General features: G+C 41.1%; 1 protein-coding gene across 4 annotated transcripts; it reads right to left on the bottom strand.

Moving 5' to 3' along the window:
• Positions 1-7,843: 7,843 nt before the first annotated feature.
• Positions 7,844-22,029, bottom strand: TCTN3 (tectonic family member 3). 4 transcript variants are annotated; one of them, XM_068198397.1, is made up of 13 exons: positions 21,917-22,029; positions 21,082-21,203; positions 17,692-17,822; positions 16,675-16,783; positions 16,482-16,600; positions 15,362-15,397; positions 14,954-15,028; positions 14,725-14,850; positions 13,431-13,526; positions 13,138-13,235; positions 12,345-12,510; positions 11,493-11,630; positions 7,844-8,223 (listed from the first exon to the last, which is right to left on the bottom strand). In XM_068198397.1, exons 1-13 carry the CDS (start codon positions 22,012-22,014, stop codon positions 8,002-8,004), a joined length of 1,536 nt encoding a protein of 511 aa, XP_068054498.1. In that variant the 5' UTR covers positions 22,015-22,029; the 3' UTR covers positions 7,844-8,001. The 4 variants fall into 4 exon arrangements, with proteins under 4 accessions (XP_068054498.1, XP_068054497.1, XP_068054501.1 ...); XM_068198396.1 differs by lacking the exon at positions 21,917-22,029 and adding an exon at positions 21,405-21,812; XM_068198400.1 differs by lacking the exons at positions 16,482-16,600; positions 21,082-21,203; positions 21,917-22,029.
• Positions 22,030-23,563: the final 1,534 nt, after the last annotated feature.

The following is a 23,563-nucleotide window of genomic DNA, read 5'->3' as shown; positions in this document are numbered from 1 at the left end:
ACCTCCCATATCCCATTTGAATTCACTTCTAAATTAAGAAAATCGGGGTAATTTAGAACCACAGAGTATCCTGAGCACTGAAGGACACACAGGGATCATCAAATCCAGCTCCTGCACAGGACAGCCCCAACCATCACACCACATGCCTGAGAGTTGTCCAAATGCTTCTTGAGCTCTGTCAGCCTTGGGCCCATGACCAGTGCCCGACCACCCTCTAGGGGACGAACCTTTTCCTGATGTCCAACCTAAACCTCCCTTGACACAGCTCCAGCGGTTTCCTCAGGTCCTATCACTGGTCACAGAGAGCAGAGGTCATTGTCTTGTCCCTCCAATGCCTCTTGGGAGGAAGCTGCAGAGTGCAATGATGTCTCCCCTCAGACTCCTCCAGACTGAACAAGGTAAGTGCCCTCAACAGCTCCTGGTATGGCTTTCCCTGGAGACCTGTCACCATCTTTGTAGCCCTCTTCTGGATGCTCTCCAATAGCTCTATATCTTCCTTATGTTATGGCACCAGAACTGCACACAGTAGATGTGACCTGCACACATTTAGGAATTTGGAAAACACCTTTAAGATCATTGAGTGCAACCACAAAACTAATGCCATCAAGTCCACCAATCCCTGCCTGCAGTGGATGCAGCCAATCTGCAACCGTGGTGGCCCTAATCCAACCCTAAGTGTCACATCTACACAGCCACAAAAAGCACTGTCAGTTGCCACAGGCACTGCTGGGTGCTGTAGATCCCTGCAGGGATGGTGACTCTACCACTGCTGTGAGCAGTGAAAGGGTGACAGTGCCTGACCACTCTTTCTGTGAAGGTGTTTTTCCTAATATCCAACCTAAACCTCCCTTGGCACTTCTTGAGGCCTTTTCCTCTCATCCTGTCACTGATTCCTGGGGAACAGCGCCAGACTCCCACCTGGCTGCAACCTCCTGTTAGGGAGGATGGTACAGAGCAAGAAGGTTTTCCCCTGAGCCTCCTTTTCTTCAGGCTGAACACTCTCAGCTACCTCAGCAGCTCCTCATAAGACTTGTGCTCCACACCCTTCCCCAGCTCCATTCCCTTCTCTGGACACACTCTAGTCCCTCACTGTCCTTATTACAGTGAAGAGCCCCAAAACTGACTTCAAGATTAAAGCTGTAGGCCTCACCAGTGCCCAGTGAAGGGCAATGGTCACTACCCTGGGCATGTGGCCACACCATGGCCGATAGAAGCCAGATGCCATTGGTGTTCTTCGTCACCTGGGCTCATATTCAGCCAGTCGACCAGCACACCCGGCCCTTTCCTGTCATTCTTCCCCCAGCCTGGAACATTCCATGGGGCTGTTGTCACCCACGGGCAGGAGCTCCACTTCAGCTTGTTGACCCTCATACCACTGGCCTTGGCCCATCAATCCAGCCAATCCAGATCCTTCTGGAGAGCCTTCCTGCAGATAAACACTCCTGCCCAACTCAGTGTCATCTTCAAGGACTCATTACTGCAATTCGTAGAAAGCACAAATCTACAGTTTTTCATCTTCAAAGACACCACCAAATCCACAGAAATCCCCCAGTTTAACTCAGACAGTAGTTATACTGTTTCCTGTCCTCACCTATGTTGTATTACCACTGTTACATTCCTATTAGAATGCAAACAAATTCCAACAGTATCAATTCCCATATTGTTGCAAGAGAGTTGCTCTGTGGGCTACTTTTATTTATTTATCTGTTTATTTTTTTAGTTTAGGTTTTTTTTTTTTTTTTTAATTGCTAACATCACCTTCTGGGATCAGGAAACAATCTTAAATGAAGGTCTCAAAATTGTGGAGAAAACTTCACAAAGAATAAAGACTATTCAAGTGGTGGGAAGTGGAATTCAAGACATCTGGAAAAACTTCAGTGTCTCAAGAATTAACAGAAAATCCAACTCATAATCATCTGACATTAACATATCACTCTCTCCAAACAAGGGAAATTAAACAACTCCCCCAGCTCCCACTAAAAAGAATAAAAAATACTAAAACAAGATCATCCCCATCCTTCTCCCCCCCCCCCCCCGCCCCACCAAAAACCTCAAACAAAAAAAAAAACATACCCCAAAAATAAGGTCATCGCTTTGTTAAAAGACTACTTGGAGATCTTTACTTTGCCAGAAGTGGAATTTGGTTTAATCATCATAATGCATGTAAGCCCTGCTCTCCCCTCCTCCCGCTCCAATTATTAGCAATTGCAGAATAAAACCAATGACAACACCAGAATGCTGGTCACTCACAAAAAAATCAGAATGGTAACTAAAGGTATATCACAACAGTTGATTTTTTTTTTGTATTAAGACAAGCCTTTTATATTAAGTCAAGCCTTTCAGGAAGTGGACTTTGCTGATCCTTGTAGGTCCCTTACAACACAGAATATTCTGTGATTCATTTTGAAAAGCTAACAAGAAATGGAAATGCTCTCATTTTAAGCTCACCTGGCCAATTTTTAGCATGTGCAACTTCTAATAAAATGTGCTTCCAAATAAAAAGCAACAGGTTCCCCATAACCATTGCAGATACTGAGGAGCTGCTTTTCTTTTTCAGATACTTGAATAGGTATCAAATTGGTAAGAGAAAATGCATACAAAATAAATCAGTACTTTCATTTGCCACATGAAACTAGTAGTTTTTATGGAAGGACCCTTGTTAGTGGCAGGGAATCCTAGATTTCCTATGTGGTCAGCAGTTACTTACCTTAGTGTACTTCGCAACCATACTAAGAAGTGAGCAATGTAAAACTGCAGTTTCAGACAGTTAAAGGTAGTGAACCTTCAGTAATCCTAAAGAGAGCTCCATCTTCAAGAAAAAGCATGGAATTATCCTGATGGTAATAACCATATGTGTAGGCACACATGCTTCAGTCCACCTACCTGCATCCCAGACATAATTGCAAGAAACACAAGTACATCTCTGTGCAAATATTTTATTCCCCAGCTAATTAAAAATATAAAAAAGAGGGGAAAAAAATCACACAGAGTATCTGTTTTAATCAAACTTTCTAAGTGAAGAACATAAGGACAGGTTACTTTAATCAAGCATGATTAAACCACAAATAAACCTCAAGATATGATTAATTAGCATCTTTCAAGCATTTCCTTCTTCCTAACATCTCTTTACTCTTGCCTCAATCAAATCTTGCTACTTTCTTCTACCACCTGTTGAGCACTGAGCAGCAAAACATCAGGTTGCACCAGCTGTTAAGGTAAAGATGATAGAACTAGCATCCCAGTTCTGTTCCAGTTTCCCTACCTCCATCAAATGAAGGTTGTACAATTGCCAGACATCACTTAGGTAAACAAATAAAATAAAACAAATCTCATAGTAGAACAACAGTCTGTCAGATGCCCAGAAAAAGTACATAGGTAGGACAAGAAAGCATCCAAAACCAGTTGAATGCTCTCCTAGTTTCCATCTTTGTGGAGACTGGGGTTATTCATCTTCATAACACCGATGACCTTATAGACTTGCAGTGCACCTACCTCCTCATTCCTCCATCTGCTGTCATGCTCGACTTGTCCCTGAACAATTCTAGCACCAGAGGTGCACCAGTTTTGCCACCCCTTCTGATCAAAGCTGCAATTCCTGTCCCCAAGCAAGACAGCTTGAGCATGGTTATATTCTGGTCAGAGACTGACACCCATCTAATTGACACCCATCTATACAGGTGAATATTAGCACCAGAAAGAGAGAAGCACAACAATGACTACACTGCCACTAAGACATCAGCATAGGATGCTCTTGCTTTCCTTACACCAAGGCTATTTCATATATATGTAATGATCTCCACTGCTCTTCCTCCTTGATTACCCCAAACACAGTGCTGCATGCTAGCCAAGGGAGAGTCTGGAACAGCAGTAGAGAACAGAGTACTCAAATTTGGAGGAAGAAAGGATTACTATACTGGCATAATATGGTCTTTTGTTCTGCATTTTATTCCTTAAGTTATAATTTCTACTATTCTATTTACTTTTTTTTCACTACATCTTGAACTGACTTTTCAGAGTATCATGTGCAATGACCCTCAGATGTTTTCTTCCCCAGATGCTGCAGAAAACCATAAAAATACCATTGTTTTTGTATTCCTAGTAAGACAACATGCAATAAAAACAGCTGAAGAATTACTGAAGTTTAGCCTGAAAGATGCTTTCTCTGCTATTGGACACAATTTTTATGACAATTGTGACAAAACAGTAGCTTAGAAGAGCAAGGAAATGCAGCAAAAAAATAAATCAGCAAAGCAGTTTACACAATAAAAAATATTTACTGACACAAATATGGAACAGGTATTATTGTTCCCAAAGTGACTGAACATAAATACTTTACTACAGAGCAGAAAAGATGAAAAGTTTATTTTAACCCTTTGTAAATTTCTTCTCAGTATCCTCAAGAGTAAATCTGGGAAGAGGAAGAAGGTAAACACTCTAAGTATCCATCAATTTTAGGGTACAGCATCGACACAGGCTTAAGCATGCAGAAAATTTTCATAGGTGTATGGAAATATTTGAGTTATTTTTCATTTGAAAAATTAAAACTCTTGACTTCATAATATAGAAACAGTTATCAAATAAGTCTGCTAAACCATGTAAGCTTTGCTTAAGTCTCCATTATCTAGAGTTTGATTACTCTTTCCAGAGAGTCATCAGGTTACTTTTAAAAACCTCTAATCTGATCCTGTTGTGTCTACTGTGAAGAAACAGTATGTGAAGAACACAGGCTTATCACAAAGTCGGGTCAAAACCTGGGGAGTGACTGTTACCTGTCATGCAAGTGTCAGGAGGGTTTAAATACTTTCTTTGGGCATGGAGAAATCTTGTAAGTAGGCACAAGAGACCGGCAAGGAAAAAGAAACCTCTAAGGAGCAACAGCTCTGCTGTCACAGATCTCCGGATGGATGAGGCCCGTGCAGCTCTTACCAGTTCGTCTGGTGCTCGCGGGGAATCAAACTGCGATTTCACACTGCCGGTAACTCCCCGCAGCAGTAACGCTCTGAGACAGCCGAGAAAAAGCGACCCCGAATCTGTGCAGCTCTGGAGAGTCTGCGGGGTCCGAGAGACCGGCGGTGTGCGGTGCACCCCGGTAGTTCTAAGGCTGAGCTCACGTCTTTCCCTCCAGAGCCCGCAACCTTCTATCACGAGGGACACCGCAGCCGCTCCCCGTTCTCCACGCGGAAGGGGAACGGGCAGCACCGACGAAGGGCGGGCACAACCCGGCACGGGACCGCCCCTCCGAGAAGGAACCCCCCGCGCTCCCTCTGCCACCTCCGCCCGGCCGAGCCGAGCCGCAACCCCGCGCCCGCAGCCCTGCCCATTTCTCCGCTCCGGGCACGGCCGAGGCTGCTGTGGCCAGCTCAGTCTGCCGCTGCCCAGCCTGGCTCGGCTCGGCACGGCACGGCACGGCACGGCCCCACTCACCCGCCTGGCTCTGCACGGCGCAGCCCAGCTCCCCGCTGCCTCACGTCGCTTCCGGCCCCGCCCCGCCCCCGGCTTCTGCAATTGCTCCTGCTTTGAAATTTAAAATTACGTCTTCCGAAGAAACGAGGGTTATGTTTGGAACGGACTTTAAAAATTACCTAGTAAAGACTGTCTTCACTCGGACAGTGTAAAAACAGACCCACTGCCTCAAAAAAGGGAGATGTTGGAAAGATGGCTCTAGCTAGAATGCTGGCAGCAGAGAAATTAGTTCTGTCTCTGCCCTTTGACGTGGAGTACAAACACTCCATTCCTGTACACCTGACATATGAGTCTGCCTTGTGTGTGACAGCGGCATAACGTTGCTTGATACTGAATTGCAACACAGGCTATTTCAGATCAGGTAGCCGGGAAAGACACAACATGACAAAGTAGACATGAAAATGCACTGCCATAGGAAACGGCAGATTCTAAACCCACGAGTACTGCTGTCATGTGGCTAGAATTTGAATATGCCTTAATTCGGGCTGGACCAGGATAAGGACAAGGCTCTTTCCAGCTCTTATTTCTTGCTATGACAAAATGTGAAAGGAGACAAACATGAGCTAAAAAATAGGACATGTTGGAGGTTAGATAATTATGGCAGATAATTACAGTATATAAGATGATACATTCTTACAGCATTTCATGTATTTGCAGCCCATAGAGTGAACAGTATCTCTGTGGTTATACCTAAGTGAACTACCTCAATAGCGCAGAAAACAAGGATGCCAGCTCCTTTTCATTCAAGCCCTATCCCAACACATTTAGCATTGACATGATACATTTGGGAAGTTTCTCCAGCTAACCCTTTGTAATTCAGTTACTGTCACCTCTAAATTAATTTCCTGGATTCCACAAATTAGGGACATGGGAGGACATGGGACACACTACAAATGTGTTCTGAGAAAAGCTTTTCAAAGGTATTACAGGCACATCTGAGAAGCCACATCTATCTAAAAATCAAAGGTTGTTGCTATACTGTGTAACAGTACAGTCCTGTGTAATACTGGAATGCACACAGTTCTGAATGTTCACACCAGCTTGGTTTGGCTGCCCCAGCATAGGAATCAATGGATGCTGTAGACACTTGCACAGAATTCATTCCCAGCTAATAAACCATGCAAATAATGACAAAGATAAATATGTGACATTAACCCAGAAGCTTTCTGATGGGTTGTAGTTTTATTTGTGTTATCTCCTTTGATATCCTGACTATTTACTAGTTTTTCGGTTTATTTTTGCATTCTTTTTTAAGTTTGTAATGAGGAGAAGCAACAGAGTTGCTATGTGCAATACAGGTACAAAAGCAACAAATACATTTTATTAAAATTAGGCTCTGAAATTTTTGGCCCTTATTGATTCCATTGGAGCACTTGGTATCACATGGGGCAGATCTTTCCATCATCTGAAGAAGATAAATAATAAAATCTTTTGCTAAAAAAATATACTTTCATCCAACAGCTTCCTGGAACAACTGAGCAGATTTCCTGTGTGATGGTAGAGGGCAGCCTAGATAATCAGACCACCTTTAACTTCAAAAACAATGAACTTATTTCCTGGTCCCAGAAATTGAGCCAGAGGTGATGTATTGCAGCAAGCTTCAGTCTCATAATACGCCTACAAATGTTCCTAAAATATTCAATGTTTTAGCTTCAGAACTATTCACAAGTCCCTCTGATGTGCTACTAGAATTTCAGTAGTTATCATTTTCAGTTCAGTTCCTATCTGGAACAAGAGAATGTTTCTTATCTAGGAAAAACTCTATTCAGGCCCATTTCTTCCAGAGGGGAAAAAAAAGATCAGGAAGGAAGGCATTTTGACAAACCACTAAAATTCAACTGTATTTCAGAGTATATGCATTTACAATTACTCTGCTCTGTGCAACAGTGTTGCTAATGTAAAAAGTGATTATGCCATGAAAATTTCAATTGAATATCTGTATTTGAAAACACACAGAAAAGAAAGATTCAAAAAATGTCACAGAGGTATGGTTGTCGTCATCTAATAAGGACAGATTAGGGGTGACTGGCACATGTGTACTCATAAAATAAGAATTCAGGCCACCTGGGAGAGCTCCTGTATTTTAAATGTTTGGTTAAGTTCTGTATAGAAAAATCAAATGCTTCTCCAACAGGAAAGCAGCTACAAAATCAGATGCTTCTCAAACTGAAAGCATCTCCAAAATGCTTTGATTGAACTTTGCTTCTCCCTCCACATTCCTTGGTTTAGAGAGCATTCTTGGTTTCTGGGGACACAGAATAATACTTTTAACATTCTCTTCCTTCTCATTCATTAATGCAGTGTCCTTGGATCTCTACATTTCTCAAGTGTGTCACTGCAGTGATATTCATAGAGGGTTCACGTACAGAGAAGAGGGACATGAGAGGACAAGCAGCCCATATGGCTTAATCCAAGAACAGAAGGCATACAGATATCACAGAAATTATATAAAAACCTGATGACAAAAGACGATCCTCTGCATCATATCCTGAATATATCAATTCACTCACCACTCCTTAAATACAGGCTCCATCTATTTCAAAACCAGAAAATACTAGACATTATTAGAATCAACAATAAATACCCAGCCAGATCACCTCTGTAAGTTCTTTCTACATTCAGGGCTACCTTGAATGGGAAAAAGATGTCAAATGGGAGTTTCCAGTGCATTTGGGGCTGGCCTCGTGGAGGTTCTGGCCAGTCGGTCATGTCAGTGAACGTAACGACAGTTGTCACAGGTACCATGCTCGTGTTTAGAAACTGCAACAAGAAGGGAAGCAAAAAGAGTTTAGCAGTCTTAATACAAAAGATATACCCCTCCTCAATTTTCTAATGGGGACTCACTGTAGATGACTGGCAAGCATGACGTCTTTGGGATGGTAAGAGTTAAGTGTCCAAAGTTTTCAGAGGAGTAAGACCTCTTTCCCAAAATTGATATTTAGCAGGTAAATTGAGGGTGTAGTAAAGATCAGTAGCTACTGTGCATCGTATGCTAGAGATCTCCAAAATGGCAGCACGGACTCAAGCTATGCTACAGTAAGCCTTCTACTCAGAGGAAAGACATACCAGCTAGTTAGTAATAAGAACAGATGCAAGCTAGCTTTATTTTTTATAAAAGATCAGCTGGCTCTTGGACAAGTGCTTGCTACCAGAAAGAACTGCCACAAGATGCAATCCTATCAATAAATGTCAATAAACTAAAGCAGGGACCCAATACAATATAAATTTATTGCTCACATTTTAGGATGATGTTTCAGGAAGGAGACAAATCAGTGAACCACACAGGGGTCTGAACCTCTAAGGCCTCAGTTCTTTTCTGTTTTCACAGAATGCTGCAAGAAAACTAATACACTAGCTCTTTAAACTACATGGAGTTTCATGGCTACCTTGGGCTGATTTAAGACCATACTGCTGCCAAAAGAGCAACCTCACTCCCTGCCTCACTTCCCAGCTCTGCATGCTAACATGGAGAAGGCATTTACTGGCAGCACGCCTTCTGTGTTTGCACTGGTTTAAGCCAACCTGTGAAATTACCATCTCAATCAGTTCCCTGAGAAGAATTTCAAAGATTGCCTTTAGAGCAAAATTCTGTAGGAAGCATTCAAAAAATTTGCAATATAGACTTCATGACTCTTAAGAAAAAAAAAAATGCGACTACTATTGGGGAATATTTGTGGCATCCCTCAAGGCGAATTAAAAAATACTTCTATGCTTAAAAAAAAACCAAACAAAATGAACAATGCATTGAGTAAAGTCTTGGTTCTACATGGAGTGTGCAGAGAGGCACTGTGAACAGATTCTTTGTGCACCTCTGCATCTGCAGCACCAGTCCTGAGAGCATCAGCATGGGGCACTTCAGCCAGCTCTGGGTCCATCCTGTAGACCTGGTCTGCTGCCCAAAGGTGGTCCCTGAGCAGTTCCCATTTCAGAATGGCTACAAGACAATGCTATTTCTTCTCTCATCACCTGGAAACTTTGCTCACTTGCAAGGTGTCTTAACGTTCCTGCTTCCAGCCAGTTTAACACCTTCTTGCCCTCAATGCCAGATCAGTCCTTGATCATAACTCACCACTGCTGAGCAGTTACAAGTAGAATTTCCCCAACACTTCTGACTTATATAAGTTCTCCTATCAATGAGTAAATACACTCAAAAATAGGCCAAGTCGCCCCAGTCAACAAGAAGCCTCAAGATGATTGATTTAACTGTCTGGATCTTCAAAAACTGCCTTAAAATCACAGAGATTAGTGCAGGGAAAAAAACTCCATACACAATCCCTCCTGAACAGCTGGGAGAAGGCCACCATTAGCAACTTCTAGCATGCTCTTGTAGAGCTCTACATTTTAAAATGTATTTTCATCAAGTCCAAATATAACTGTGATCAGACACTGTGGATGGGTGTAGAAATTGGGATGTTTTCCCTGGGTTCCCTGTTTTCTGGTCAGTTACTTAGGCAACTTTCCAGTGACGCAGTGTTGTCTAAATAAAAAAAGGTTTCTCTAAAGAATATTAAAGGAACTAAAGGATAGTTCCCAGACAGAGAATCTGTAGGCTAAAGCTGGGAAGTGACATAATTTGAAAGTAATGTGCAGCCAAATATGCTTACAAATAGTTGTACTTCATAACTGCTGGATATAGAGCAAATTGGTCCTTTCCTAAAATGTCTTTACTAACAATCCTAATTTGTAGATCTGTGATGTCACTGATGAAGCCAGTACTGATTCTAATGGCATGTAGAATCATTATGTTTCTGCCAGAATGTTTCTGCCAGAAACTTGCTTTCTTATAATTAGCTTTGCAATACACCTTAAAGGTCTAAAGTAATTAGCATCAGTTGCTCAAGCAAATAAAATCTGAATCTCATTCTTCTTGATTAGCTAATCCTGAGGGATTTGCACCCTACACTCTTACTAGGAATGCAAGTCTTCTTCCTCAGACACAAGTTTTGTTAATGAAGCCATGTAACAGGTGATTTAAAAAATATTTTCATATGTGGGGGTATCACTTTGCCTCAGAGCAATATGAGTTTTACATGGTTAAGATCTTCCTATCCTCTTCTCTTCATGTATTTTGCAAGAAGGGAGAACAAAAGGGTACCACAAGATGCATTCAAGTAAGTGTGTAAAATCTCATTTAGACTGAGTCTGAAGTTCAAAGAGTGTTAACAGATCAGACAGATACCTTTCTCAGTCATGAAGATGCCCGGGTGGGTGTCAGCTGCTTCCCCTAAAGCCCTTACAGAGAAGTGTAAGCATTCACTGACACATTCTTGGAAAAGACTGCTCATTGTCCTCTGTGGTCATGTTAGCTGACACATTCCTGCTGACATCACAAAATCACAGAATGGCCTGGGCTGGAAGGGACCTTTAAATGTCACCTAGTTCAAGCCTTCTGTGATGAGCAAGGATGCCTTCAACTAGATCAGGTAGTTCAGAACTCCATCCAACCTGGCCTTGAATACCCTCTTTCTGGCTTACAGCCTTCCTTCCCAATTCTCCATAAATGCTGCCATCAGCTTTAGTCACTTCCTCAGCTACCTGCTGGTGATTTCAGAAGCTCTAGAGGAGAAATATTTTCTTGCACAGATTATCAGCATTCTGTGGAGTCTGTGAAATATTACTAAACTCAAATCCCATATCAAAGCTTTAAGAGACAACTAAATATTAAACATGGAGTTACTGGATGTTTATAAGTACAACTTTATACCAACCATAACCGAACGATTAAAGACTGAGGATCCGAGAACCGAACGATTAAAGACTGAGACTTAAGGATAAGTGGCAGAAAGTGGTTCACATTTGGAAAGAAGCTGTCTTTTCCAGTTACACAACTGAGTGAGGACAGTACTGAAAAGATCACAAAACAACCTTCCTCTATAGAAGGCTACCATTGCAGCCAGACAACTGCTAAAATGCAATAAATCTCAACTTACTTAGTTTCAAGCCCATTTGATTCCTTGGTTCTTAAATAACCTGTAAACCCTCTTTAATTACCTCTGTGTATGAGGGAGGGAGGTAATTAAATTCCATACCTTCAGGGGTTGACAATGGTAAAAGTGCCGTGTACCCAGTACTTGGGCTTGTGGGTTGGATAGGAGGCCCACTTTAGTCCATAATATCTGTATCTCCAGGGTGACAGGAACCAAACAACAGGAAGTGCAATTCACAGCCTGAAAATAAAATATACGTGAATCAATTTAATATAGTATTTTAATAGTGATAAAGGACCATTATGGCCAAAGTCTAATATTTTGGATAATACAGGTCACAGAACCTGAATCAATTACTTCAACACTATCTTTGTCAACTTCTGGTCAGGTCAACCACCCATTTTGGAGCTACATCCATCTCACTGACATCTCATTGCCATCTCAATTAGAATTCGTCTCAACTTTACCTCTTGGATTTCACATTCCACTTAGCCATCCCCCCAAAGATTAACAATTATTACAATACAATTTGCTCACAAACTTTAACCTTATTAGGTAATATAATAGTCTATAAATATCCCTACAAAAGTATTCCCTATTCTGGAAAAGCAGAGAGGATTATAAAAATAATAAGAAGTAGCCAGCTACTATCAGTTCCAAAAGGCTGTCAGAAAACTATATAACACCGGATTCAGTATTTAACTCTTTTTGCCCATTTAAGTAGCAGGAACAGGATTCAAGAGAAGGAAATCTGTCAGGGTTTGTTGGGTTTGAGGTTTTTTTTTGTTAAGTACTCTAATAATATGAACCATAATGACTGCTTTCACATATTAAGACCCCTGAGAGTCATAGGATCATTATACAAAAAAAGTCCAGATACCCCCACCTCCCTGAGGCAATACAAAGATATGAAAGGACAAATATTTACAGATGGTCTTTTTGCATTCATATTACCTGCACACTGCAGTTCTGAATCAGAATGGCCATCCACTCTTCTGCCTGGGCCGAATGAGTACTGCCGGTTATAGCAAAGTCTTCTGTTCTGTTCATCCCCTGAAAAGCCTTGTATAACTTCTGCTGTATGTAACTACAGTTACTGTCTTCCCATATTGGGGATAGGCTGGAAATGCGAAAAGAACACCTTTAAGAAAGTGACTTCCAGGACAAAAAAAAAAAAAAAAAACCCAAAACAACAACAACAACAAAACCACCCAAAAAAAAAAAAAAAAACAAACCACTATCAACATCCTTTCTTTGCAGTAAGTATTTATTCTGCTCTTATAATGAGTCAGTAAGTATTGGTATTAAACAGATGCAGTTTCAATCCTCTCAGCAATGAGAAAGGAGAAAAATATGGCAGAGATAACAATAAGGAAAACTGACAGCTCTTCAGCCATCTTATCGCATCAATGGTCCTACACTTGCCCTGTCAAAAAAACGATCTAAATCATCAAAACAACCACTTTTTAAGATTCACTCCTCAACTCTACTCTTGCCCAAGACATATTGCCAGACTAGAGCCTCAAAATGTCCCAGAAGACCTTCACAATGTTCAGATTATTCTAGCAGTCCACCATCTTGCCTATATTCAAGTTCTCTTAGTAGTATGTGAAAGATCTGTAGAGACACATTGGTGACCTCAGGGTAGGACCTAGGCTCCACAGCAGTACATGAGAGACTACAGAAAAACATGCTGAGTCCACAACTTCCAACTCTTAGAAAGGATGACTGCAGAGTGTGTTGTTACCTGATTTTGCAGCCTGTTCTCATATTCCTTCCAAATCGTACTGTGTGTCTGAGGAATTGTGAACAACTTCCATCACTTTCACTCCTTAATATGCTCATCTGACAGACTGCACATCAAGAAGCCAAACAAAAGTATAAACAGACAACATACAACAGTCATCTTGTATTTAACAATCCACTTACTCCATATTCCTCCTTATCCCTATTAGGGCACTATAAAAGTTCAGACAGTGCAGTAACAGAAATAAAAAAAACCCCAGTGATAAGCAAAAACTCATAGCAGGAAAAGGATACATGTTGCACGGCACCACTGTTTGCAATTAACAGTGGTGCTCCAGTGATATAGCCAGGGTTTCCACTTCTAGGCAACATATGAGAAAGAGTCCTGGTCTACAAAGAGAAAAAGGGAAAAAATAGAAAAAGAGGAAAATATTATCACCCATGGCATCCATTAATCTCCAAAGATCAAATTTGCATTCTCAAAAATGTAAATGTAAGCTGTTTTTTGAATGACAGATTATTATATACTACTTAAACTATTTGTTTCCAAGGACTCTTTCTTACCCGGCCAATTTCATTTGCAGTCCAGGAGGTAAAAAACTAAATGTCAGTATCCTGAAATGTGGATAATACCAAAAAAGCTCTCAATACAATGAACTGCTATTGCTCAACATTTGTCTCTGAGAAAGTAAACAGATCAGTCAGGGCAATTCTACAGAAGAACTGCAGAACAAACCCTGCCTTGACCCTGACTCTTGGTGGACCATTTTACTTCTAAATGGTTGTATGGCACTCTGGGCATAACTTCAACAAAGCTGCATTGCACACTTACCAACCCCTGAGGTCATCACTTATCCAATTTTACACTGCCTCCATGGGACATGGTTTATATGAACTTAACACACATTAGAATTTCCCAGATTTCTACCCCCTTCAAAGTAACTTTCTTTCCTGCTGCACAGGCAGAGTTAAGTACCCAGAATAAATTTTGTAACTTCATTCACAAACACTAAACACATCAGATACAGCCCTAGCTTCAACCCTTTCCTTCACAAGGCCATGCTGCTGACTTACCCTCTTCCCTTCTACCTCAACAAACAAAAAAATAAAACCAAAAAACAACCCCCCCCAAAAAAACCAAATCCAAATCCCCCAACAAAACAACCCCCCCAAAAATCCAAAACAAACCCTCCCCAAATAAAATAACCCCCGCCTCCAAAGAGCCCAAAACCAAACCAACAAAAAAACCCAGAACCCCACCCTCAAAAAACCACCAAAAACCCCCAAACAAACAAAAACACCTAAAACTAAACAAAACCAAGAGCAAAAATACTCATATAAAATTAATCAGCTCCTTGAAATTTGTGCAATGAAAAAATGCATGCCTCTGCTGAGCCTGGATTTTTCTGCTAGCATGGTTTGAGAACAGAAATGCCTCCCCTCTTCAATCATCTGCACCCCAGCATTGTGTTACTACTATACCACAGTGAAACTGCTCTAACCTCTTCATGTGCCTTCTGTACAAAAATGAATCACAAGCTACAGACTACAAATGTGGTAAAATTCCAGGGAGGATGGAGATACTAACCCAAAAGTGCATGGTGAAATGCTGCTGCAGAGAGGAGCTGGAGTTCGCAGAGATGTTGCTGACTTTGAACTGGACAGAAACACTCTGAATCCCACTTGTGCCACTATATTCTATCTCATAGATCACCTGAAAGTCCAATTTAGAGACTAATAGGAGACAGAGTAAGGTAATAGGACAATGGCTTTAAGCTTGTGGTAAGCTGCTTGAAAAGGAAAGAAGATTCACATACCTCAGAAACAACATTGGTGCATGTATTGTCTTTCATGTGGGGAGCTCCAGGTGGTGAGACTGCAGTGACATTTACCTGGAGACAGTAAGCATATTAACAATTAGTAATTGTTTAAAAGGAGAGTGTACTTTTTACTCTTTTTCCCTGCTTTTCTATCCAAGTCAGATCGACCTCCTTGCTGTGATCTGGGGGGCACATCACACCGCTCCAGATGCCCAAGCTTTTTCCAAGAAAATAAGCTATCTCTATGACTTTAGTCATGCCCATTCATTCAAAAATACACCCTTACTTATACCCTTTTTTTCTACAATGTCCTACTTTTGTCAAGAAAAATCTTGTCTCAGACACAGAACATTCCCATTTTCCCTTCAGAACCAGAAATTCTTTTCATTGGCAACAGAGACTGACCTTCATGGATGGCATAACAGTGTCATTAATTGGGACCTGGGGAAATAAGCAAACCATTTTACAATACCAATATAAAGTGAAGTAAATTGCTGTGTTTGTGACTAAAGCCATAAAATCGTTACAAAATAACCTGAATATTATATTGACAAAATTACTTTGTTTATTCCAAATGTGAAAACATCATCATTTTGTAATCTATAAATCACAAAGTCCACAGAAGGCATTTTAAAATACCAAAAGACAAATTTAAGCTTGGCTCAGTTAATGTCCTGCTGAATGCAGGTACTTTTAAGTATCACATTTCTGATCCATTCCTGAAACTCCATCTTCTGCAATTGAGTAAGTACTTCAGCGTCCAGTTAAGGAAAAACTGTATTTTGGCAACAGTGACAAGGAAAGCCCTGAAAACATGAATTAAATCTGATCAATAGACTATTCTCTACTAGTTAAGGAGATGCAGATTTCCAGAATAAGGGTAAACTGAGTCATCAGCCTTAAAAAGTACTCCTATTTACAGTGCTGTTGTCTCTTGGAAAACCAGAAAAATTCTACAAGGTGAGAGGAGACATTTTCATATAACCATTCAGTAAAACCAGTGGGATGAACCCAGAACAGTGAACTAGTTACTTTGAATTTATTGTCAGGATAAATAGCAGCAAATTTGATATGGATATAAATAGAGCTAATATTAATATGGGGCCATCAGTATGATTTTAGAGATAGCACTTTATGTAAAAAAACCACCCTACTTCTTTACTGAGAACACGTACTGTTTGGTTGATCAAGCTAATGGAACAGACAGGAATACTTTGATATACAGTCAGTTCAAAGTGCGAGAGAATTTTAGATAGGCCATTAAAACTACGAAGTATCAATGAAGTACCTGTTAAATACATTAAGAATGTACTAATAACAGAAATTTATTGGAAAGTAGTCTGAATTGAAGGATTACCACCAGTCATGACATTTTTAACAGGTTTCCCAGCAAGAAGGCCTCAGCAATTGGGAGACTGGGAATGACATACCAGATGACCTTCAGTTTTACAGTTATCTGAAGTCCCAGGGGAAGGCAATGGAAACAAATAAGATTTTGAATAAAAGCAAGAAATCTGAAATGCACCTTTAGTACAGTGAAGTCACGGTAGTAGGAAGCAGCATCTAGGGCAGGGTCAGTCATGCAGCTCTTGCTTAAGTTGGCAAAAATCCGAGTACAGCTTGTGCTTTTACTGTCCAGGAAGCCTGGGGGAGTTAAGACATGATAGCACATAAAACAGAAGCAAACTACCCTAAGATATTCTTCCCCCTTAACTAACCAGCAGGATTTCCATCAACACAAAGTCCACTGGCTCCCATTTTTACTGGCTGTCTAAGCATGCTCAATACAGATGATGAATCAAAGTAGATGAGGATTGGATCACCAGCCTGAAAAAAGAATTTGGAAAAATCACAAAGTTACAGAGGAATACTAATGTCAAGGGCAAGAGACATATCTATACTTCTTTGTGTACACCCAGTTTTGTCTAGAAGGTTGTCCAACCTCTTAAACACAAGACAACTGACCAAAAATACTTTATACACTAAGGAATGGAAAGTACCAAGAGATAAACAGTTCAACAACCTGCTCTGGTAACCAGGAGAGCCATCTGTGTCCTGGGATGCATCTGACTCAACATCACCAGCTGCTACTAGTCTGCTCTGCATGCTGGTATGGCCTCACCTTGAGCCCTGAGGGCACTTTTGGGTGCCACAACATAAGCCATAAAGCTGTTGGAGAGCATCCTAAAGAGGGCTACAAAGACGGTGAAGGGTCTCCAGGGGAAGTCATACAAGGAATGGCTAAAATCACTTGGTTTTTGTTGAGCCTGGAGGAGACTGAGGGGACATATCATTGCACTCTGCAGCTTCCTCCCAAGGGGCAGACACTGACCACTGCTCTCTGTGACAAGGGACAGGACTCAAAGAAACTGCTGGAAGTGTGTCAGGGGAGGCTCAGGCTGGGTATCAGGAAAAGGTTCTTCCCCAGAGGGTGGTTGGGCCCTAAACAGGCTCCTCAGGGAATGGTCACAGTCCCAAGGCTGACAGAGCCCAAGAAGCATTTGGACAACACTCTCAGGCACAGGGTGGGATTGCTGGGGCGTCCTGTGCAGGGCCAGTAGGTGGACTTGATGATCCTGGTGGGTCTTATCCAACTCAGGATATGCTATGATCCTATGATAATATGGCTTCTAGGTACAAAATAAGAATCTTTCAATCTGTTCTCATTAGACGTTATAACAGACAGGTGTAGTAAAAGCATATGTGCAAACTGATTGCTATTTCTTTCAACTCACACGGTAAAAAGCAGAGAACGATGGCTTAACTTGTGATGGTGCTAAGAAAGAGTGCCTGCCATACTTCTCTAAGAACTCTGCAAAATCAGATTCTTTGATATCCTGTGGCAGTTGAAAATAGTTCAGCTTTGCTAGAGTTTGAAAAGAGAAAAAAATGAGATGCCCATATTAGACACACATGAAATTTGAATTACAAATTTAATTACCCATTTGTGAGTTCAATAAAAGCAACATTAAATGGATTCACAATAATCAAGTAAAACTGGTAACTGGTAAAACTCAAGATAAGTATGAATAGACAACAGGCATCCTAAAAAACCCTAGACTTTCTATTGGTATCCTACAGTGATACTTTCCTGATCTGGTGGTATTCAATGGTACGGTTATAATGCTATTATGTATTAATTTATTACTGCTAAAGCACTGTTATAAAATGGCAAGTTACTAAAGGAATGCTACATAGACTCATCCTAATATGAATAACTTTTCAATGCATTCAAATAAAGCATCTTAAAAGATTCGAGGATTACATATTCTACTGACAACAGGAACAAGTGGAGCAAGTATTCTCAATTACAATAGTACCAAAAAGAACTTACATAATGCAGTAGATTTTGGGGGGAAAAAAGAACAGTAAAAAAAGAACCTTAAGATCTCAATGCAATTCTGCTGTTCAAGGGCAGAGTGGATGCTCAAAGGTACAGCACAGCTAGCAGAAACAAAAGCTTTTTAATATCCAAATACACTACTAATTAAGCAGTCAAATCTTTCAAGGAGATAAAAGTCAAAGAAATATTGAGCTCCTACAAGGTTTACAAAAATAGGTGCTCACAGCAGCTTGCTTAATAATCACTTGAAGGTATCATCATTAGACTGAAAAAGAAAACATTTGCAGTTGTGCTACTCACAGCCATTTAATTGATTTGGGATCCTCTTTCATTACCAAAGCTCAATACTCTTCCATTATCAAAGCTCAATACTTGCTACCACAGGTTAACATTACATAATGCAAAATATACCTGAAAACTGGAAGGAAATACCTTCTGCAAAAAAACTTAAGATATTCAAACTGCTAAAGTTTAGATACTAAAGGCTATTTAATCTTGTAGGAGAAGGCAAAATAAATTTTAATCTGCTAGCAATGGTTTCAACGAGGTGAAGTCAACCTGTGCATCACTTTCACTGGCCACAATAATTCATTAGGGCTTGATTATATTTCTGCCAATGGTAGCTCATCACACCATCCTGGAAAAGCTGCTGCCACAATCAGTTGAATAAAATATATGTGTTCCTGTATTTCCATGGGAAAGGCCACTAGGGGGAAGGCTGTTTCTACCAGAAAATGTTATGATCTTTCAGGTGATCCCAAATAAGGTCCTCCCCATATGTTCCTCCAACATCAAGCACAGAAAAGGCCGTGTGAACAGTGAATTCTGTACCCAGGTGTGCTACAACTAACATGCACATGCAGTCAAATGTTTAGGCCTCTTCAGTGGGCCTAATCATGTGATAGACACAGGGCCCAAATATCAAATAACTAAAAAAATCTGGTGCCATCAATCTGGACACAGATGTTTTTTTCTGTGCATAAAATTAAAAATTCAGAATCCTTTTAATCTTACTTTTAGGATATTATAGGTGGTGTGGGAAAAGGGTAAAATTTAGAGTCCAAGTTACAGACTAAAAAGCCCAGGAGCCTGACAGCACTTTAAGCTGTTGTTAAACCCGTATCTAAACTAATCTTTACTGTGAGACCTACTGAAAATTGGAATGGGTAAAGTTCTAGCACTACTACCTATCATACTGTATATTATGAAGCTCTTGTAATTTCTTTGTTCTTCCCTGTATGCAAAACACTCAGACAAAATCTGTGAAGAGCTGAAAGCAGGACAAGATAATAAAAAGCTAACCTTGTTCTGACTAGCTGTTGTACCTGTTAATTTCCTGAGACAACCTAAAATACTCAAAGATTTAGGTCAGAAGCAGATGGAACTGTGGGTCACAACTCCCAGACAAATAACTCAAATGAGGAATGGTAAGTATTCAAATGTGAGACCACAGCAATTGTACTGAATGCCAGGAACTGGACATTGCATCACTCAAATGAAGTACAATGAGGAAAGCAAAAAGAGAAAAGATTGTTAATGGCATATCCCACAGGTTATATGATTACCAGTGAAAAAAATCACCACCAGCAGAAAAGAAAGGTTGAAAGCAAGCATTTATAATAAAGAATCCAAGACACAATAGGAAAACACTTCCTGAAAATTATAGTAGTGGGATACTTTAGATGTCAACCCTCATCTGCTGCTCTATGTGTAACCAACTATGTAAGGCATCTCAGATACATAAGCAATTGATAAAGACTTATTTGTGCTCAGCCAGAAACTCTACCCTTAATAATAGTGTAATAATATTTTTCTTTGCCTTTCTTGAAAATCAGGGCAATATTCACTGCTTCCAGTCAGCTGGGGCCTCTCCAGATCCCAAGACTGCCCAAAAATCACCGAGAAAGATTTTGCCATGATATCATCTAGCACTTTGAGGACTCTTGGATGAATCCCATCAGGCCCCATAGATTTTTAGGGATCCAGCTGGAGCAGCAGGTCCTGTACAATTTCAGGGTCATCTGGGAGCTGACCATTCTTGCCGTCATGGTCCCCCAGCTCAGGGCACTGACACTCCCTTGGCCAATAATCCACGCTGAAGACAGAGGCAAAGAATGCACAAGACACCTCTGCCTTGTCTCTTTGAGGTAGCCATCCTCATCCTGTAATGCGCCAATGTTCTTTCTACACTGCCTTTTGCCATTCACAGATTTGGAAAAACTCTTTTTACTGTCTCTCACAGCTCTGGCCAGCTTCTACTTCAGTTGAGCTTTGGCCATGTGAATTTCTTCCCTACAGTGGCAAGCAGCATCTCTGTATTCTTCCCATGTCACCTGACCTTGTTTCCACTGAGCATGCACCATAATTTTTGTCTCATTTCCGAAAGAAGTTCCCTGTTCAGCCAAGCTGGCCTTTTGCCTCGTATGCTTGACTTCTGACATTTGGGAATTGCCTGCTCCTCTGCCCTACAGTGATGTTTAAAAAGTGACCAGCACTGACTGACCCCAGTACCTGCAAAAAACATTGTCCCAGGGGATCTTACTAATTCCCTGTGCAGACTGAAGTCTGCTCTCCCCATATCTAGGGTTGAGGTTTTGCTGGCACTTTTCCTCCTGTCTAAAGAGGAGAAGAATCAGACCCTGATTCCCTACTGTCTCTCTGAAACTGCAACAGTCAAAATACTTAGCATGTATTACATTAAATTACAACATGTAGTTCAAAAAATATTCCCTAAGCAGAGGCAATCTATGAAAAAAAATATGTGAAAAAAAAGATTGCTTACAGTCATCCAGCTGCACACAGAACAGTATATCTTGTCCACCAGGATCAGAAACGATGTCTGTAGAATAAGGGGTATTACTTCTGAAAATGAGTGACTTTTCCACACACACTTGACTCACAGACCTGTAAAGACAAGCCCCCCCCTCCAGTGAACTATAAAATAGACCGTACTTGCATAATTTCATATTGTACATTACATAATGCCAAAAATGCAACGCAGTTTTATTTTATGAAAATAAGCTTTTCATCAATTTAGATAAGCTGTTGTACAATCTGCATTACAGATAATCAATTACAGAAAGCTTCTCTTGTCATTGCAGTAACTTTGTGGACACTCGATTAGTGCAATTAAAAATCACTCTGACATTTTCTGGGAAAAAAATGATTAAAAACAAAATCAGTGCCCATATATTACAGCTCCTCTCGGTCCTCATCACAAGGCCAATCTGTAAAGACAGCTTTTACTCTCTAAAAGCTGAAACCATCTTCTTCACCGACAGCATCTCGTGGTCTGTACTTGTTTGACCATCTCCTCATAGCACTCCAAAGCTCCTTTTACTTAAACCCAGACTTCCCAGCTCCCACCGCCAGCTGCCTCATCACGGAGCAACCAAGCCTCGCTTCATCTCGGCCACTGTGCTGTCGGCCCCGGGAAGCCTCTCCCAGTCCCCGGCCCAGCGCTAAGACGTCTCCGGGCCCGGGGACGCGGCAACAGCATCGCGAAGCACAGGCGGCCAAGCCACAGTTCCCGCCGGGAGCCCGGCCCGGGCCCGGTCTCCGGCCCCGCCTCGGCCCGCTCCGGCGCCAGCAGCGGCAGAAGCCCATCCCCTACCCACCTGCTGCCGCCGGAGCGCTGGGACGCGCCCGCGGGGCTGAGAGCGGACAGCGACGCCAGGAGCAGGGGCAGCAGGGGCACCGCCCGGGGCCCGCGCATGGCCGCGCACCAGCGCGGGACAACCCGCGGAGCCGCCGCGCCTGCGCGGCCAGAAGGGGCGGGGCCAGGGCGGGCGGAGCAACGCCCCCCAGAAATAGTATGTTTAGAAGAGTTGATTTCAGGTAACTGTAGCTGCTCTATGTTGGCAGCTACTAGAAATCATCTACCATTAATGAATTCATATTATGTCATAATGACCGCGTTAAGAGCAGTTGTGTCTAACATTCAACATGAGCTACCATATTCTGCGATCATTTATATAATTTAAATTATATAAATTGAGTGCGTCACTAAGCAATCACTGCTTTACACTATGTTAGAGTGCATAAATTGGTCTGCAGAGCTGCCTAAGTAAAAACACAGCGTCTCACTAATTCTAGACTTTGTATCACAAGAATTTGTACACAATGGACGAGATGGGAGAAGATTCTTAATTTTGACATCATGAACATTTTTCACAAATGCCAGAGCTTAGTTAAAATTCCAAACAGATAAGTCCTAGGAGAGTTTGGCTTTTACAGTTGTGTCTTTTAAATAAAAATATTTTTCGAGGTACTTTTTGTGAGATTCTTTTTCGTGCAGTATCTACCTAACATCTGAATCTGACTGGCACAATATAGTGGAGATTAAAAAGTCAGTATGCGTTCAAGGAGTCAAATAAGCCAAATTCATGAAAAGAAAGATGCCAAAGGTCATCAAAAATGCAGATACTGCTCAAGTTTGCTGGTTTTGAGCTGTTGGAAGCTTCAGGGATTCCTTACTCTGGAAATATTGCAATACCGTGTTTGAAACTCTTCCTTAGCCTTCTACTGCTCATCTATGTCAAAGGAAAGCTCACTGGCTGGGCCTTTGTTCCGATCTAGTTTCATTCCTATGTTCAGTGTGTACTAGATTTTCATCAGAAGCCAAGATGGAGAAGAGATACCTTAAGCCATTAAATTTTGGCAAGTAAGGACAGCACAGACAACAGAAGCATTGTGTCATTGGATATTTACTTACCATTTGTTGTCATTCATTCTATATAAAATACACCCACTCCTCAGTAGGTTAACTGCTTCAGTGATTGGTTATATCACTTTCTAGGAACAAGTGATTAAATTTAAATAAAACCAGATTGATTTAAACTTTTATTCAGATAATTTATAATGGAAAATAATTTATTAATACAAGTTATGTGATCATGATCAATTTCTGAACAAAGAGAATAAGATGCATAGTGTCTATAGATAATACTTCCAGTTTGTCTAAATCTCTTTGCAACCTTTTGTTTCTCCCCTTCATTGCCCTTTATGTGCATTCATGGCTCTACATTAGTATGCAGCTTGGGAATAATCAGAATCTATATGTCTAGTCTCCTCAGGGTCACACATGAATTCCATAGTATGTAATGAGAAGGGACAGCACCCACAGTACAGATAATGAAGTTGGCCTTAAGCTGCCTTAGGACAGAACAGAAAGAAAGGAGCAACAGGTGAGAAAATGTTACAGAAAACCATTTTTGTATTCTCTTACATGTTAAAAAAGCATACTGCATCAAAGCCTGCTGAGA

Source organism: Anomalospiza imberbis, chromosome 8 (assembly GCF_031753505.1).
Source record: "Anomalospiza imberbis isolate Cuckoo-Finch-1a 21T00152 chromosome 8, ASM3175350v1, whole genome shotgun sequence".
In the NCBI taxonomy this organism is placed as follows: domain Eukaryota; kingdom Metazoa; phylum Chordata; class Aves; order Passeriformes; family Viduidae; genus Anomalospiza; species Anomalospiza imberbis.
This window is presented reverse-complemented; position numbering and strand designations above follow the sequence as displayed.

Bases quoted from the DNA above. Each gene is read 5' to 3' on its own strand.
- TCTN3 (XM_068198396.1), bottom strand. From the start codon at position 21,514: ATGAGGACCGAGAGGAGCTGTAATATATGGGCACTGATTTTGTTTTTA. The intron at 15,398-16,481 runs GTGCATTTCAGA...TTATTTCCCCAG, and splicing joins GTGACTTCACTGTACTAAAG to GTCCCAATTAATGACACTGT. The intron at 12,511-13,137 runs GTAACAACACAC...TCGCATTTCCAG, and splicing joins AGAACAGGCTGCAAAATCAG to CCTATCCCCAATATGGGAAG.